The 18,643-nt window shown below is 39.8% G+C and overlaps 1 protein-coding gene across 7 annotated transcripts in view; it reads left to right on the forward strand.

The window, feature by feature from the left end:
• LOC123766883 (cationic amino acid transporter 2) overlaps window positions 1–17,641 on the forward strand; it is a 36,081-nt gene extending 18,440 nt beyond the window's left edge. For 4 of the 7 annotated variants that reach the window (XM_069307486.1, XM_069307484.1, XM_069307485.1 and 1 more), the window contains 7 exons: window positions 2,538–2,720; window positions 6,345–6,469; window positions 8,849–8,946; window positions 10,426–10,565; window positions 12,054–12,156; window positions 13,280–13,336; window positions 17,323–17,641. In XM_069307486.1, the coding sequence (XP_069163587.1) occupies window positions 2,538–2,720; window positions 6,345–6,469; window positions 8,849–8,946; window positions 10,426–10,565; window positions 12,054–12,156; window positions 13,280–13,336; window positions 17,323–17,626 (1,010 nt within the window). In that variant the 3' untranslated portion in view covers window positions 17,627–17,641. Of the gene's footprint in view, window positions 1–2,537; window positions 2,721–6,344; window positions 6,470–8,848; window positions 8,947–10,425; window positions 10,566–12,053; window positions 12,157–13,279; window positions 13,337–16,261; window positions 16,533–17,322 lie in introns of those variants that run through there. The other 3 variants (XM_069307489.1, XM_069307488.1, XM_069307490.1) reach the window with 3 other exon arrangements.
• Window positions 17,642–18,643: the final 1,002 nt, after the last annotated feature.

Genomic DNA, 18,643 nt, shown 5'->3' on the forward strand with positions numbered 1-18,643 from the left:
CCCTGACCTGTCACTAGATGTCACCAGACAAGAACAAATTTTGAAAGGGTAGTACACAAATAAAGGCACACATGTGGAAACTGAATACCCAAATGATCCATAGAGACATTAGAAATAAACAAATCCTCAAGGGCCGTGACGAGGGTTCGAACCTACGTCTGAGAGGATCCCAGACGCTACCTTAATCGACTGAGCTACGACATGGTAGCTTGTTCATTCGATGCATCACGCTATTGTGATTTGTGTTTGTAATTAGAAATAATTTATTCAGTCAACAAGTAGTTGGTGGCTAGCAATAACATAAGTATTGCATGGAAGAGGTGTTATAAGTTTGCAGAAATTTTACCTTCTGATGATCATTTAGGAGTGGGTCGAGTATTCTCCAGTCTACCTTTCTCAATTAATGTTCAGGCAGGGGTTGTTTGGAAAGGCTTGGCAGTCTCTCAGCATAGACTGATAAGGTTGCAATAACCTCTACTGGATTCCACTGTGTTCCTGAGGAGGCAGGATACTGCCTAAGTGACCAAGTGGTTACCTATTAGTTCTTGCCTGTTATTGACTACAAGGAGTAAGATCTAGCTCTTTATGTCCCACTTTCTCGCCATTTATAGTTAGTGCACTAATTACCTCTCTCAGCATTATTAATGTTTTCATCATATTTTTGTACGTTGTAGATGGAATTTACTTCAACAACTTTTCCCTTCAGTGCATTCTCCTCTGGCCCTCTCACAATTTCTATTGAACCAATCCTGTTTTCTGATCCTGCATTTCTGTTTTGGTATGAATGTTTGTGTGCCTTCATTGTATATTTTGCAAAATTTGGCATACATCTCATTTACTTCCATGCCTAGCAACAAGTCTGTCCAATTAAACTCATTAAAAAAATTCTAAGTTTCCCATAGTGTCCTCTCTTGAAATCGAGTTTGTCAACTGTTTCAATGTCTCCATTTTCTTCTAAATTATATTGCAAAGCATATTTAATGTCCAACAGGGCATAATCACAATTTTTCCAGGGAGGAAGGTACTGGATGCCAAATACCCCTTCATCTTTCCTGGTGAATATTAGATCCAGGACTGACAACATCCTCTTCCCTCATTCTCGTGGTCTGCTTGACGTGTTGATACATGAATGTTTCCAGAATGAGGATCACAAATCTGCCTGTCCAGATGTCTTCCGTTCTTGCTTTGTAGGCCTCCCAGTCTATTGCTTTAAAGTTGAAGTCCCCCAGTACTAACTATCTTGATTTATCTCGATTCACTTTTACTATAATCTCTCTAATGACTATTACAAGGCCCTCTCATTTGTCATCCAGTTCCTCCTTTGTCATCCAGTTCCTCCTTTGTCCATGTGTTGCTTGCTGGTGGGCTGTAGGCATTTACAATTATCAGTTTATCATCCTGATTCCAGACCTGCAATGTCATTATGTCAACTTCTCAATGGTTTTCAAGTATTAGCTCTTTTACCTTCAGGTGTTTTTTCACCAGCACAGCCACTCCTTCCCCCTTCCTAATTTTCCTGTCATGTCTCCAAAGTGAGTAGCCCCTTGGGAATACAACTTCATTTAAAATATTTTCTTTAAGTTTCGTCTGTTAATGCGACAATATCTGGGACCTTACGCTGAATTATATCTTTCAGCTCCAATATTTTTTATCTCGCTCCATCTATGTTGGTACAGTATATAAAATTTTCAGGAACACGTTCCCTTTCCCTTTGTTCTTGACTCCCCCTTCCTCTAATGATTTTGTTGCTTTGTTTTTATGTACCATTTCACTAACTTTCCAGTCCCTAACACTTTGTAGAAAAAATAATTTCTTCCTTCTTCATTTCTATTCCCATTTAGACATTTTGCTTCAATGAGGTTAATTTTCAGCTTTTCTCTCTCTTCCTTTGAGAGGTCTTGTCTTATTGACCAAAGTTTGCCATCCTCATCACACTACAATTTCCTGGCATTTCTAAGCACTTCCATCATGTGTTTCACTCCATTAGATGTCACCCTTAAGGGGCAGTTCTTCCTTTTTCTCATATTTTCCTATCCTAAAATCACTAACATTTTCCTTTGAATGTAGGCCTTCTCCTAAACCTACTATTTTATTTATGATTTTCATATCTTCTGCTGCTCTGTCCATCCCTAGATGATATTTCCTTTTCTAAATGCCCAAAGATGGAGGAAATGGGAGATGGAGATGGGATTGAGTGTGAACAGTACATGGGATATAGTAAGGGTCAAAGCTTGGTGGCAGCTGTTTGTGAGGGAGTGAATATGTTTGTAGGACTATATATAACTAACTCATGAGGCACATTGTATTTCAAACCTTATGAAGTGGTTGGTGTTTAACTTTGGATAATTTGCTAGAATGTGATGGTGTTTGTTTCTTCATTTTGCTATATATGTATTGTGTGTAATAAGGTGAATGGGTGAGGGACTTGATCCAAGCGAATGCTTCTCCAGTCAACAAAAGTGGGAAAAACAGTGCAATAATGATATTTAGGGATTACCACTTATATTGTTGCTATATTTGTTGATATTATATTTCAGCTAATGTAAAAAATTGGGCGATACCTGAAAGTAGCCTCAATGATACATGTACAGAAGATCTTCGAAAGAATCAGGAAGATTGGGGTGTTGGTGGCTTTACACCTTACGGATTTAATGGAATCATGCAGGGGGCAGCCTCATGCTTCTTTGGCTTTGTTGGCTTTGACTGTATTGCCACAACTGGTAAGTTAACTATTATATCAAGCTCTTCTGAATTTATATACCTTGACATTAATCTGATCATTATTGATGTTTATCAAATGCTAGATATGACAAAAGACCACCAACATGAACTATATTTATTTTTAGAGGTTTTCCCTATATAGAAAGTAAGGAAAATAGGAATTATAGGGAAAATAAATTTTTTTCCCTATAATTGGACAAGGTGGAAAAAGTGTTGACAGTGAGGATCAAGAAACAATTGTCAGAGAATGAATTCTGCCATATACATTTCAGAAAGAAAGCACCCACTGTAAACAAATAAAGACCAAGACCAGGATTCATCGATCATTTACACAGTCGTTTACAAAACCTGTATATCTTTCAACATCATGGCAGCTTTGTTTAAATTTATTAAACAGTTATGAATGCTGAGGCACTACAAGGTTGTTTACAATAATAACCTCGAGTTGTGTAGTTTAAGCTCATAAACTGTTTAATAAATGTAAACTAAGATGCTATGGTTGTTGAAAAAAGTGCAGGTTTCATAAATGTATGAATAAATGCTTGATGAATGCTGACCCTGTCTTTCCGAACAAGGAACAAGACAGATTCGAGGAGAAATTGTGACCTGAAACATCTCTCATTTGACAGGACAAGACCCGTCCACAGAGTGCTAGTAGAAGCCGAGATGTAACAATTACAGTGTCTTGTTACATACTTTGAAACCTAGTTTCCTGGTGTATAAGATTCTTAATACTAACTGTGTATTTGGTTCACATGTGTGTTTGTGTGTGGGTGTGTCAAAGTACAAAGTGTCACCATAGTTCAAAGCACATCAGTGTTTGTACTATGGTGCGCATAGTTACAAAAAGTACCATCTAAACAGGAGGGTGGGTGTGATAATCAGCCATGAATTACTTTGCAACTTGACACTCTTGGCAGCTTCCCCAAACTGCCAGGATTGTTCCTTAATCACTGTGATGCGCCGAGTTTATTGTGAAATTCCCCCTGTGCGCATGAAATCAGGTGTTCCCAAAAAATTATTTTATCTTTGTAAAATGATAAATTCCCTTCCTCGAACATGTCTATGTAAAAATAAATACCAAATTCCACTTACTTTGGCTGTGGGGACATGGACAAGGTGCGCTGTGATGTCATCAGGGGCAGGTCGCCCGTGTTTGGAGCTCCCAGACACGGTCTCGTGGGCCATTCAAGCACCGGGTGTTGCCACAAATATATTTTCAATTATTTGTTCTATGTATTTCCAATGTGTTTTTTTTTATCATATATGATGCATATTTGTGTCCTTTTACAATATGTATACAGTAGAACGTTCATAATGTTCCATGGAACTGTGATACATGTGTCAGTAATGTGTCCACAATAAATGTTTATTGTTGCAATATTACTTGTAAGAAATTCACTAAAATTACAGTATGTACAGTTTCACACACTACACAGTAGCACAATGTATTACATAGTACTTTGGAAGTGAGTAATAATCAACGAAGTAGTCCATGGTACACAGCGCGACTTCACTTTCATTGCACTAGGTACAGATACATTTTCACTTCCTGTTTCTTCGTTCTGTGTGCTTGCAAATAATGCACTCACGTACACCCTTGGCTTTAGTACCTGTAGGTGGTATGTAGCCAAGCTTGTAAAGCATAAGGTAGTCTTGAAAAGATCAGTTTGTAAGGTAGTCTTGAAAAGATCGCTTTGTAAGGTCCCACACAGGAAGAGATTCAGCTAGCCTCGAAGAGTGTCCATCAGTCTGGAAGAGATTCAGCCAGCCTCAAAGAGTGTCTGTCAGTCAAGAAGAGATTCAGCTATTCTTGAAAGTATATATGGAAAACACCACCATGGAAGCCGCTAACACTGTTCATCTATGCTACTTGTATCAGATGCATCATCATTGAAGGCAGAAAACGATTCATCTATGTATCATCTATATAAATTGGAGACAGCATAGGTGGGCAAGGGTGGTGCTCAGAGCTACAACTGGATACGCTCGCTGTATCATCCTCATAGGTGCTGTATCACTTGCAGCCGACCTTTGTGTTAGGTCCTTATTGCGCCTGGCTTCACCAATATTATGACCCTTATTTTTTTCAAACATTAAGGTTTGAATTTCACCGACAGCGCGCGATCTTTCAACACCGCGTTGGACAGGTGTTTGGGAGCCAGAGGCGCATGCACCACCCATGGTTGCTCACTCAGTACTATTCCAGCCAGCAGCCCTAGGGCTTTTTGGGAATTTTTTCCAAGATGTCTGCCTCTCACTGAAGGTCCTAAGAGTCCATTTTGTACACAACCAACCGCACACACATTTAGAATGTGTACGAAAAAATCAAAGAGAGTTTTCTCGGTTGGCGCAGTTCCCACCAACTGAGAATACTCGGTTGGTGCAGTTCAGTGGTTAAAGCTTTTAAATATTGCTTTTCCCTTATTTATCCAAGTTAGGCATTTTTTCATTCTCGCCTTCCTCAAAACCATATTTATTTTTGTGGTCACTCCTATATCAGGCTTTTAAAGCTGCTATGCAGGCAGCTTCATCAGCCTCGGGTATTCTCTATGCCACATGGCTTCTTTTCTGCCATGTCTTACATGCAGACGAGAACTTGAGGTTACTGGTGGTCCCACCACATAATGCAATTCTGCATCTTCCTACAGTTTGCTTTTTTTTGGCCTTTGACATACTCTCCTTACTGATTCTCTGTGGTGACTGTGGTGGTGACTGGTGATGGTGACTGTGTCGGTGTCCTTGCTTCTCAGTCAATTTTGGTTGGGTTGTATGCCCTTCAGATTTTTTCAGGCACCACTCTGCAGCATCTCAAATATTTGCCCTTCTACTATCTAGCAATTCTCCCTCACATGTGGCACCACTGGTGTATGGTACTATCCATATGGTATTATGGTACTCTTTACTGTCACCTTTTCTTGTGGCTTGTGTAGTTGAGCATGTTCTCTGAAGTGGTCTGTGTTTTGGGCATGGACTCTGCCAGTTTCATCCTTCAAACACCACTTAAGTACAGTTAAGTCTTGCCATGTGTTTTTTATATTTTATGGTTACATGTTCTTCTTAATACCCTTACCCTTAGGATGCAACAGTAGAATAGCTAAGAAATAAGGCACCTGTCTGAGCAGGGCACTGTTGTTTGTTCTCTCCTTGTTGTCCCTCATTCTTTGCCGTATTTTTCATTTCGGGAATAATGAGGAAAGATTTTGCTTTGGGAACCCTCTTGTGAGTATTGTGCTACATCCTGGTGGCAGTTTAGATGCTGACCTGCTGGGCTAACTGGTAGTTAATGAGACTGCTCCATTGTCATTCACTTGTTTTGCAAGGAAGGCTTAAAAATAGTTTCTTATTAATAAATTGTCTCTGATGACATTCTTGAGCTGAAATGAAATTTTTACTTCAATAATTCTTAGCATCAGTATAACCTGCACATCACAACACCTGCAAAATAAAATAATAATTGGTTTGTTCCCTGCATTGCCAGTGCCAGAATGTCACCCAACCTGATTGTCCCTGATTCAGCTCATTAAACATAGTTGATCTTACAGTAGGAAACAACTGAGTATCATTCATAGAGAGGAGTTTTTCATATATGACCACTCAAAAGTTTTTCTTTTCTACTCCAGGTGAAGAAGCCATCAACCCACAACGAAGCATTCCTATTGCCATCAGCATCTCTCTCCTGTTGGTATTTTTATCATACTTTGGTATATCTTCAGTTCTCACACTGGCAGTACCTTACTGCATGGCAGTAAGTGATATTCTAAATTTTTATTTCTAATACTGTACTGTATACAGGGCCTTCAATCAGTTTTTGTCTACGTAGTGCTTTTACCCATTATATATTTTATGTCAGTATGTATTTTTATCTTCAGATAGTCAATGTATGCTCTTAGTGTTCCATCTCATTTTGTAAATTTCATTATATACTGTGCTGTATACTGTAGTTGTTTGTGCGCATGCACTCTCCTCCTAGAGTGTATTCCAGCCATCCACAATCCTGTTGATGAAAATATGTTTTCTGTTATCCTTTCTCTGCTGTTTCTTTTGTAATTTACAACTAGAATCATTAGCTTTACAAATAGCTGGTTTCAAAAACTGTTTACTCATATTCTTTTGTAAACTCGCATGGCTGTTGTTTACTATAATTATAATTGTCTTGTTCTCCAATTTTGACATGTTCTGAAATTGTAATCTATTTTCATAGTACATATTTTCTGAGGGGAGCCCTTTTGACCTTTGCTGTTTGCAGAGTTTGTGGTTTGGCAGTTTCTGCAAGCAGCGGCTTTTTGTTGTCAGTTATTGGGCTTATTGTTTCTTTATGGGTCCCGGGGTGGGGGTGGGGGGGTTGCCTCCCTGGCAGGCATTCCTTTTGGTTCTTTGACAGCCTTGGTTCCGGCATGGCTTGCTTGGTGTCCATGCCCGGGGCTTTCCCATGGCTTCGCCTCTTTTACATGGTCGGTTCGGTCCGTGGTGGGGCTGGTTCGGTCTTCTCCTCGAGTCTTCTAGTCTGGTACTTTTGACCAGTCTCTCTCACCATCTGTTTGGTGATCAGTTGGCTTCTGGAATGTGTCCCACCTGCGTACTTTGTCTCGGCGGCGGTATGGGTTTTCTGGCGGTCCTTCTTTTTCTGTCTCTTCGTAGGTGTACTGTGCTCTTTGTTGTCGTGGTCTTGTCCTTCTTTCGTGGTGGTTCAGGGCCATCTTCTGGCCGCATACCGTCGCTCTCGTCTCATGCAGCACTGGCGGAGCTCCTTCGGATTGCTCAGGTTTTTGTTGTTCCTTCTGCACCGTTCACGGGTTGTCTCGGGCATTGTTCACTTTCGTCCTGCTCATGCTCCACCTGAGCTGTCCTGCTCTGAGGCAGGGTGTTCGTTTCTCTATTCCCTTCGGTTTGTTGTGGCCCCTTAGGTTCTGGAGGGGTCCCTGGGGCTGTTGCTGCTTGGTTGGTTGGCCGAGGTGTTTCTTCTTGTGTCCAGTTGCGGCTCTCCACCATTCTTTACGCGCCACAGCCTCTGTGTCTGGGGCTGCATTTTGGGCTGATCCAGTTTCCCTTCTTCCCTGTTCTTGGGTTCGGGTCTTTCAGGTCGTCTGCTGGGTCCTTCTGTCCAGCCGGCCTACGGTCTCTCACTGTTCCCTTGATGTTCATAGGTTTGCTGCGCTGGCTGCAGTCTTGGGTGGCGGTATGTCTTGGGCTGTCATTCGGGCACAGGGTTGTTTTGGCGGTCGCGGTGGGTCCTGGCTGCGCGCGCGCTCGTGTATGTTCCTGGGCCTAGTCAGTCCTGTGTTGTCTTGAGTCGGCTGTTGCAGCCTGTTGTCTCGACTTCGTGTTGTGGTGTGCGCACCAACAGCCTCCCAGATGAATCCCTCTGTTTTCGTCTTTGGTGAAGCAGCTCCGGGGAACGGTAGGGGCTTCCCTCAGAAAACTAGAGTTGAATGTAATGAAACGCCATTTTCTGGGTGAGTCCTGGAGGCTCCCCAGCAACCCTCCTTCCTTTCGATCGCCGTTTTTTTTGCGTTTTTGATATCCAGCCTCAGAACTGAAGTATGGATTGCCGGCGTGAGGGTCTGGGGCTCCCCCTTCCCCCTCCTGGGGAGGTGGGGAGCTGTACAGACATGCGTCGCGGCTCGTGTAACATCATGCTTGTTTGCTCCTTTTTCTTTTGGGGAGTTCTGTCCACTCATTTGGAGATTTTCGTTGTTTTAACCAGAATGGGGGTTTGTTTTGCGGCGCTTACCTTTCTGGGTGCCTGTCCCAGTCGATGGCAAATATAGAATGCTCCAAATCACCTGTGCATTCCTATGGGCCATTGCTCTTCGTGCCTCTGTGAGGGGGGCCTGGTAGGCCTAGAACTCCACCCACATCGACTGATGCAAAATAGTTAGGATATCCATAGCAGCCTGGATAGCTCCAAGGAGCCTCTGGGACTCACCCAGAAAATGGTGTTTCATTACATTCAACGTTGGATTTTTAATTATTTTTTCATATTTTTATTAATTTTGAAATACATCTTGTTGCATGTAACACCATGATGTATTGACTCTTGATTCTTTAAGACAGTATTAGTTGAATATGGATGTTCAGACAGGATTACCTGACTCATTTCCTTTGATTCTGTTCTCTATTTCAGGATCCAGATGCTCCTTTGGTGGAACTTTTTGTTCAGCTTGGATGGGAAGTGTCCAAATGGATTGTTAGTGTTGGTGCTTTGGTTGGGTTTTCTGCAAGGTAAGGTGTGTTTTGATGCTGAACATTTGTTTAATAAGGTCAATACGGTGTCAGGATTCATACCTAGAGGTGTTCATCCCTCAACTTCCATCATGTGAGATCTTACTTGAATTATATAGTACAGTTTTGGGCATTGTTCTGTAGAATGGATATAAATTATCTTGGGAGTTTACAAAGGATGACTAAGATTATCCCAGTCATTAGGAATATTCATTGTGAAGAGATTAAATACAATTTATATTCCCTGGGAGGCACAAAGCAAGAGGTAATATTGAAGTGTGCAAATGATAGTTAAACAAGGGGAATATAAATAAGGTACTAGAAATATGAACCGAAGTGAAAGCTTAAAATAACGTATTTACATGATTATGTATATATCCACTATACAGTGTACTCATAAACCTTCTTCAAACAATACTTTGAAATAAGAGACTGCCAGGTATTGCTCTGCTACTCTTAACAACCAATAAAGTAGTTGCCTGGGTGGTTGCCTCCTTGGGTACCATCACCAAGTGACAATTGATTCCTCCTCAGGCTGTTTCAAGCTGAGGCTCTGTTTTTTCATCGCATTAGGACCTCCAGATGACTTAAGAGGTTTCAGAATTTTAATTACCTAATAAGTAGATGTCTCATTGAATCATATTCTTAACTTCATTCACCACACCAGAAATAAATATCTCTTTGATATCCCCAGGGTCAAACTTAATCTGTGTAAACACTCTATGCAAATAAAGGGACCTAGTCTATGGAACTCACTCCCTAGTGAATTGAAAAGCTGTCAAACTTTTTCCTTATTCGAAAACAAAACCAAAAAGTACCTAATTTCATCTTTGCAGTTTCCTACACTGAGCTTTAAATTTGCTCTGTATCTAGTGTTACCCAATCTCCCAATCTTTATGTACTTAATCCAAACAACTAGTGTATGGAGTGTATGGAGCATTGTGTTCATTGCTGTCTTCTTTCATGTGCTAGCCAAATGCTGTATTTTGCCTACTAATTTTTGTTAAACTACCATTCAAGCTGTCATTGCAATCACTCTGAGCTACCTATGTGCTTTAATATACCTACAATTTTCTCTCATCTTTTATTTTTTCTTGCTATGTAACTGTTATCATTTTTATAAATTTTGCTAGTATTTACCTACCTAAAATTTTCTTAGATTAAGGACCTGCCCGAAACACTGCGCGTACTAGTGGCTTTACAAGAATGTAATTACTATGCTATGTATCCTCACAATCCCAATGTACCTTCTTGTATATATATAAATAAATAAAAATAAATAAATAAATAAACGTATTTATTTTATGGATTGGTATCAAGTTAAAGCATCTGATAGTACAAAATTAATTTTAATTACTTACAATCATACAATTGTAGTTAGTGGCTTGACATATGATTGGCAAGTTATTGTTTTATTTTAATCATTACATGGAAAAAATGGAACAGTTAAATTATCAAAAGCTTTCAATTACTCTGCAGCTTGTTTGGTGCAATGTTTCCCCTCCCTCGAGTGATATACGCTATGGCTAACGATGGATTGGTCTTCCGCTTTTTGTCCAGAGTCGATAAGCGCTTTCATACACCTGCCATTGCAACTCTGCTATCTGGGTTATTTTCAGGTGAGTAATTTGCAGTACATCTATCCTTGTGCATCAGTTACCGTACAATGCTAGACCATACAGAATATTGTTTTTGCATTAAGATCAGTCTTACTAGCCTGATCTCCTAGCTTTCCTTTTGTTTTGAATTGATTGTCTTCTGTCTATTATGTCACCTATATCCTTCTCTTGATCTTCCTTTTGCATGTCCATCATACAAGTTACGTTACACCTCCAACATGATTCTACACGCCTACACTGCCTCTGTCCTATCATTCTCAAACATATCCTGAGAACATCGCTCCATTTAGCAAGGAAGGTAGTGAAGCTATGGAGAAAACTGCAAACCAGTCCCAATGATCACAATGTACTAAATAGCAACAGGAATTGATAAAATTGCCTAAGAGGAATTATTGAAACCTGCAGCTTCAAGGACAAAAAAGTTAAAGATTCAAGCTAAGGAAATAAAGGTGCCAAACAATATTAGAAAGTTCTCTTTTTGCAGAGTGGTAGACTGTTAGAACAAGTTAAATGAGAAGGCAGTGGATGCCAAAACTGGCAATAGTTTCAAAACATCATATGACAGAGTAGTGGGAAGATAGGACACCACACAAGATCCATTACAGGGTGTCCTGGAAACTGAGAAATATTTAGGGAGTGATGGGGAGGCTTCTAACATAGTTGAAACATTTGTTGATAGAAGAATGAGGGCAGTAATCAGAGGCAATATATCAGACTAGAGAAATGTTACATGTGGAGTACTACTGGTTCAGTTCTTACTTCAATAATGTTCATTGTATACATAAAAGATCTACCAGAAAGAATACAAAATTATACAAACATGTTTGCTGATGATACTAGGGAAGATAAGAAACTTAGATGATTGTCATGCCCTTCAAGAAGACCTGGGTAGAATAAGTGCATGGAGCAATGCTTGGCAAATGGAATTTAATGTGAATAAATGCCATGTTATGGAATGTAGAATAGGAAAAAATAGGCCATACACAACCTACAAATTATGTGAAAAACTTTTAAAAATTTGGTAAAGAAAGAGATCTTGGGGTGGTTCTAGATAGAAAACTATCACCCGAGGACCACATAAAGAACATTGTGTGAGGAGTCTATGCTACATTTTCCAATTTCAAAATTGCTTTAAAATACATGGATGGCAAAATACTAAAAAAATTGTTCACGACCTTTGTGAGATCAAAGTTGGAAAATACAGTGATTGTATGGTACCCGTATCTTAAGCACATCAACAAACTGGAAAACGTGCGAAGACATGGAACTAAATGGCTTGCAGAACTGATGGATGAGAGGTTTGATACCGTATTAAAATTTATTAATATCTGAATTCGTGATAAGATTTTGCATGCCTAAATATTGTATGTAATGTGTGTTTGACATATTCATGTCTACTGTACAGTTGCTGTGGATACTTGCTGTAGTGTGAAATGGTTTACAGAGGGCAGTATTATAATACAGTACTGTATTCCTATTATCCCACAGGACTTATGTCAATGTTTTTTGACTTGGATAAACTGGTGGACATGATGAGCATTGGAACTCTTCTTGCATATAGCATTGTGGCCGTGTGTGTTATGCTCCTGAGGTTGGTACGGATGTTGAATTGTTATTGATCAAGAATTTATTTAACTCTTTAGGTACATGCTGTAGTGTCATTACCTAATTGTAGTGGGAAATGTTTGTGTTATAATTTCTCTGTGGAAGCCTTTGTGAACTTTGTGATACTGTATCTATTTGTTGAAATTTGTACAGTATAAAAATTAGTTTCAAGAAAATTTATATTTTACATACAGATTTTCAAATTCATGGAGAAAATTATGCACAGTGTACCACTGTATCCTTGACAACGACTGCTTCAGTTCAATGTAGTTTGACTTGTTTGAATAAAATACTGCATCAGTACAACGCTGACTGACTAAAGATATTTTTAATTACACATTCAATTTTGTAGGTTGTACTTGTGACCATGGATCTTGTAAATGTTTTACATGGACACACAGCCATATGTCTTGGTTACTGTATTTCTTTGTATGAAATGGCTATTGTGTCATCTTATGAAATGGTATATTGAGATAAATATAAATGTTATTGGATAATTATTCATTTCCAAATACCTGTAGTGGTTTTAAGACAGTTATATTTTCTATGCCTTTAATAAACTTGTCAACTATGCTCGCTTGCTAAACCTGTTTTGTTTTCAAATTAATTTAGTGTTAATTTCTTTGCAGTATACACAACAAAAATCTTTAAACAAAAATTGAATTTTTAAAATTTTCATTTACTTTACCACTCATTTCTTAAACTTTCCCACATTGCTTTTCTCATATTGTTTACAGTGTGGGAAAATTCAAGAAATGAGTTATAAAGTACATGAAAATTTTAAATATTCTGAATTTTTTAAGACTTGTTGTGTATAATACGAAGAAATCAACAAAAATGTCATTTTGAAACCAGGTTTAGTAAGTGAACATAGTTGACAAGTTTGTTAAAGGTATTGAAAATAAAATTGACTAACTATCTTTTATTTAAACAACTTACCAAGCCAGCACTGCTATTTTTTTTCCACTGTTACAAATCTTGTGTTTTTGTTGTTGTCACTTCCTGTTTGCTGCTTCATGTAAATGTTGTCATTTTAGAGTACTCGTGTTTTAATAAAGGGATGTCCCGTCCTGTCCTCTAAGTCCAATGTTTATGTGGCATTTTTTCAGGTACACAAATTTAGAAGTTTGCAGTAGGAAGTCTGAGTATACTTTACTCAAAAACATGTAAGTACCTTATGGCACTTAAATTTTTTCATTCATACTTGTTTGATTTTGCTTGTGACTAGATGGTTTAATTTGCAATTGTGTTGTGATAATGCTCTCTTGTTTTCATTGTGATCGCATACTTTCTGTGGGGGAGCCCCATCGTCTCCCTGAAGCTATCCGAACTTATATGTGCTATATTAGTTTGGGGTCATCAGTCACAGGTGTCCTTATGCCTACTGGGAACCACGAGTCAGAACCTGGTCCCCTCGGAGAGGTGCAGGTGGCAGTAGCATTTGAGCACTTTACATTTAAAGTACAGTACAGTATGCTATAATTGCCATCGACCAGGGAAGGACCCAGGAAGGTAGGTGAATCAAAACTGTCCACTGTCTGGTTAACCTGTGCAATCTACATCCCAAAAGATCAAAATAACTTCCCCTAGAAAGAAACCAAACAAGCAACCCTTCGTGTGACTAGCACTTCCGCTTGTTAGTGCGGAAGTGGTCTCGGCATCTCCCATTGTCCGTGCCGCCATTCCTCAACTGCGAGACCCTCACGGTAGATGCTTTTCTGCAGGCCTGGACGAAGTGGGGGTTCCTGTCCCTCTTCTCTCCGGTCCAGCTGTTGCTCTGGGTTCTGGCTTGGCTGGATTCATATTTGGGGTAAGTTGTTTACCTGGCTCCATGATGGCCAGCCCAGCCTTAGTTTCAAGCGATGCTTGCTCGGTGTCCGAGGACGTGCATTTTTTTCGCGGCTCCACCTCTTTCAGCAGTTCAGGCCCATTTCAGCACATTTCTGCTCCATACCACACGTCTGGTCTTTCTAACGTGTGTGTGTGTGTGTGTACCGCTACTTATATGATGATCAGGTGGCTTCTTTAATGGTTTCCCTCCTGTGGTCTTTTTCCGAGTGACAGTACAGTATGAAGTTTCCTGGCGGTTTTTCCATACCTTTCTCTTCGAAGGTTTTCGTTGATTTCGAACCAGGTTGTTTTGTCCTTTCTCTCTTGGCATTTTCTAGATTGGCATCTCGTGCCTAATACTGTCGCTTCTTATTGCACGGCATTGGCAGAGCCGCTCCAGCTTGCGTTCAGGGTGGATGTTGCTTCTGCTCTATTCTGCTAACATGCATCTTTTTGCCTCTGGCTTGCTCATGCGCCACCTGAGGCTTCTTAGTCTTCAGACAGTGTTTTTTCTTTAATTTCTTCTCCTCGCTTTGTTGTGGCCCCTTTGGTTAGGGATTGTGTTGGATGGTCTTGTTGTTGTTGGCCTTGGCCCCTTGGGGTTAGGGTTAAGGAACTTCATGCTCTACTCCAATGCCAGGGGTTCTGTTTGCTTGGTGCTCTACTCCAATGCCAGGGGTTCTGTTTGCTTGATCCAGGTGGTCGTTTTGTTAGTTTGCAGCCTTCTCCTTCTTTTCTGGCGAAGAATGAGATGGCAGGCTTTCGGGGTGCATCATGTGTTGTGCCCGGTGGCGGCTTTATGCTGCTACCTGCAGACCACTGGTTCTGTGATGGTGGACGCTCTTTCACTGGATCTAGTTTCCCTAGTTTCCTGTTCCAGGGGCTCGTGTGTCTCAGGTTATCGGCTGTGCCATAAAGTCTAGCCAGCCTGCAGTCTACCCTCGTGCCTATGAAGTTCAGAAGTATGCTGCTCTCAAAGCGGTTTTTGGCAAGAAGTCTTGGGTAGACATTCAGACATGGAGTTTTTGGAGGACGAACAGGGTCAACCTGTTCGACCTCTGGTCGGTGGTTTTCGTCATTCAGGAACTGGAGTGATGGGCTGCCAGCTCCCCCTCTCCCATTATGGGTGAGGGGGTAGCGCTAAGGAGCAGAAGTGCTACACACATGAAGGGTTGCTTGTTTGGTTTCTTTTTACTGGAGTTATTTTGATATTTTGGGATGAAGATTGCACAGGTTAAACATATAGTGGTCTGTTTTGATTCACCAATCTTTCTGGGTCCTTCTCTAGTTGATGGCAATTATAGCATACTTTAAATGTAAAGTGCTCATAGGCCATTGCTCCCTGCGCCTCTGAAGGGACCAGGTTCTGGCTCATGGTCCCCAGTAGGCATAAGAACTTCTGTGACTGATGACCCCAAACTAATATTGCACATATACATTCAGAGTATCTTCAGGGAGCACCCGGGGCTCGCCCAGAAAATGGCATTTCATTATGTTCAATGCTGGCTTTTTGCCTTCATCACGATTATGCTTTCGTGTCTTTATAGTTTCTTGTGATCTTATGTGTTTCAGGGGAGCCCAAAACTAATGCACTGTAATATGTTGCAGATATTGTACTTCTTATTAAAGTATGGTATATATAACTTTCTACTTCCTCATGCAATATTTAAAAATAATCTTGTTTGAGTTTTAGAAACAATCTTGTGTGTGACCCATGGGGTCGGGGAGGCATCACATTGAGTGAGTAACTGTAAAGAAGCAGGAACTAAAGCTCAACTTTAATCAATAGCTAGGTTTAGTATACACACAACAAGTGCAATTCATTGAGAGACTAGGACCTTGTGAGGAATTAATCATATTCTTGCTGCCAATGCAGTAGTCCTTGGTGAGGTAGAGGAGTGTTCAAGTAGGGCTCACAATAGATAATTGGTGTGTAAATTGTACCAAGGATTAGAGAATAGGCTAATGAGGAGAAAAATAGGCAAAAGCAGGGATGCAGCAGCTTAGCGTGGGAGGCAGGGGATGAGACCTGGATGCCTGTTAATATTTCTGAGTTTGTTAGTAGAAAGTTAAATAAATAGAGTACTGTACTGAACAAATGAAACATTAATAAAATGAGAGAGAGAAGATGAATGGACATAGAGAGTACATAAAGCAAAATAAGACATTATGGGAAATATAGCAAGATTACACATGAAGATGGGAACCTTCTTGAGTATCTTCAATTATCTGTTCCTATATTGCTCTCCAATTTCTTCTAGGTTGATGCCTCCCCACCCCATGAAAGCAGGAAATGAGGGTAATGATGATAATGAATTATTACAAATAAAGACAGGAGAAACCGAAGGTAAACATGTATGAAAAAAGGAGGAACCAGACATGATAGCAACACAGCAAGAAGAATTATTTTGATATCTTGCAAAGATAAGGAAACTCCAAGGAGAGGCCAGAAGAGTGAAACAAAAGAAAGAGGAGAAAGATGAAAAAAAGGGGGAAATTTCAGGAAAATATACAACAAATTCTACTTAGAAAGGAAGAAGTGGATAGAAGCAGTGAAGCTTGAATAAATGTTGGAAGAAATTAAAGGTATCAAAGAGAAGAGGTAAGGAAAAAAAGCTTGACAATAATTTGCATGCTAAATAAGCTAAAGAAGTAGTAGAAGGAAACTGGAGAAACTGCAAGAAACACAAAAATGGGAAAAAATTATAGGAAGACTTGCAGAAGCAGTGCCATTTGGTTGCTCTCCAGTCCCTCTCCTTTCATTTCCTTTCTCCTGTTTGCAGTATAATTGTGGTTTAAGTGTTTGAATTTGGAAGAATGTGATGAACAATATAACTCGGTACCATGTTGTGATGGTATTACCATCTGGAAGCAGTCAGAGTTAACTGGTTGTCAAGCAGTTGGAGACCTTGTTAGGCAGCCATGTTTGATCACCAGGGAGAACTCTTACATGGCTTTGAAATTGTTTGGAATGAACCTCTGCTGGTCATTTCGAACTGGACTGACCTCGTCTCCTGTGATCCTCTAGCACTGGTCCTGTAGAACCCACTTGAAAAATTTATTGTGTTGAGAATGTTGGCTTCATGGTTGTTATGATACATCTCCAGATGACACATCAGTTCTTACCTTTGAGAGCAACCGAATTGCATTGCTAAAGAGTGCCTTATATATTTACTCAAAGCCATATTTTTCACATGCTTATTTGAAAACATTTTTTGAAGTAATCTTTGAGTAGTTAGTTTTCCATTTTACATGGTATTTGTTAATTGTACCATATTGAAATTCAAATTGACTTTATGAAATTTGTCTACATTTACTATAGGTATGCAGAGGGTGAGGATACTCACCTCAAAAGCTCAAGTGAATCTGGAGATACTAGAAAATCCCACTTCAGCTCGGAACATTCAGCTATGGCATATGTGAAGCAGCTATTCAATGTGAAGGGCTTAAAGGAACCAACTGATCTTTCATCTTCTTTGGCCAGCTATGCTACTTTAAGTTACTGTAAGGAGAGATTTACTTTAATGTTTTTCACCTTAATTATAAATCGTTTATTACTTTTGTACAGTATATATATAGGCATATATTTTAGTTTTGTAAGTTATAACTGGTTCCCAAAACCGTAGTGAGAGCAACTAACTTTTAAAAATCATGTTCCTCATTGCACTTGTGACAATCTTACACCTACTGGAAGCATGTACCATTTTACATTGACTTAATAGCCTTTAAAATGGACAAAAGAGTGGCAGATGGAGCTTATTATTTGTGTACCATCCATTACTATTTGTGCATGCCCTATGTAGTCAGAAAGAATGTTAGTCTGGAGAGGACTTGAAAGTGGTCCCAGTGTACCCCCCTTCCCCAACATGCCTCTGACCCATGACCCTTGCTCTTGCTAATTTATCTTAAGACTTAGCCAAAATAGTGAGTGCCTACATATCAGTGTTTGTGGCTGATGGAAAGCTAACTAGGAGAATGAGAACTGAGGAGAACTATAGTGTGCTGCAAGAAGACCTTGACCACTAGTAAATTCATTCCGTTTATAGCACCAGCCTGTGTTATTACACCAGCCTGTACTCAGTAATGTACTCATTGCACCAGTACATACTCACTTCACTCCCTCAACAAATTATAAATATGTACTCATTTCACCACACTATTCATTGCCCTCACATGATTGATACCTATCTAATATTTTAATAGACTTTTTCTTGCAGGTTGTCTTGCTTTATATTAGCTCTCTTACTGAAATTGCTGCAGACGCAACTAGCCCAAGGAGATTTGAGAGCTATAATGGGTGTCGGTATCACTGCACTTCTCTGTTTTTGAATATCGTCGTTCTCTCTCGGCAGCCAGAATCTAAGAATAAGTTGTCTTTCAAGGTTTGTATAGGACATAATTTTTGCTATAAATGCTTGCACATGTTACTCTCAATCATCAATGATTTGATTAGAAAGTGTCTAATCAAAGACACTGGCACAAAACAGACACCTATTTACTTGATTAATATATATTGTAGGCTGATGCACAGCCCTAGGTAATACATTTTGAGATAGCCTTATGCTATCTTCTCTTGAGATGATTTCGTGGCTTAGTGTGCCCATGGCCCGGTCCTCGACCAGGCCCTCATTTCTGTTACCCCA

This window comes from Procambarus clarkii, chromosome 60 (assembly GCF_040958095.1).
Source record: "Procambarus clarkii isolate CNS0578487 chromosome 60, FALCON_Pclarkii_2.0, whole genome shotgun sequence".
In the NCBI taxonomy this organism is placed as follows: domain Eukaryota; kingdom Metazoa; phylum Arthropoda; class Malacostraca; order Decapoda; family Cambaridae; genus Procambarus; species Procambarus clarkii.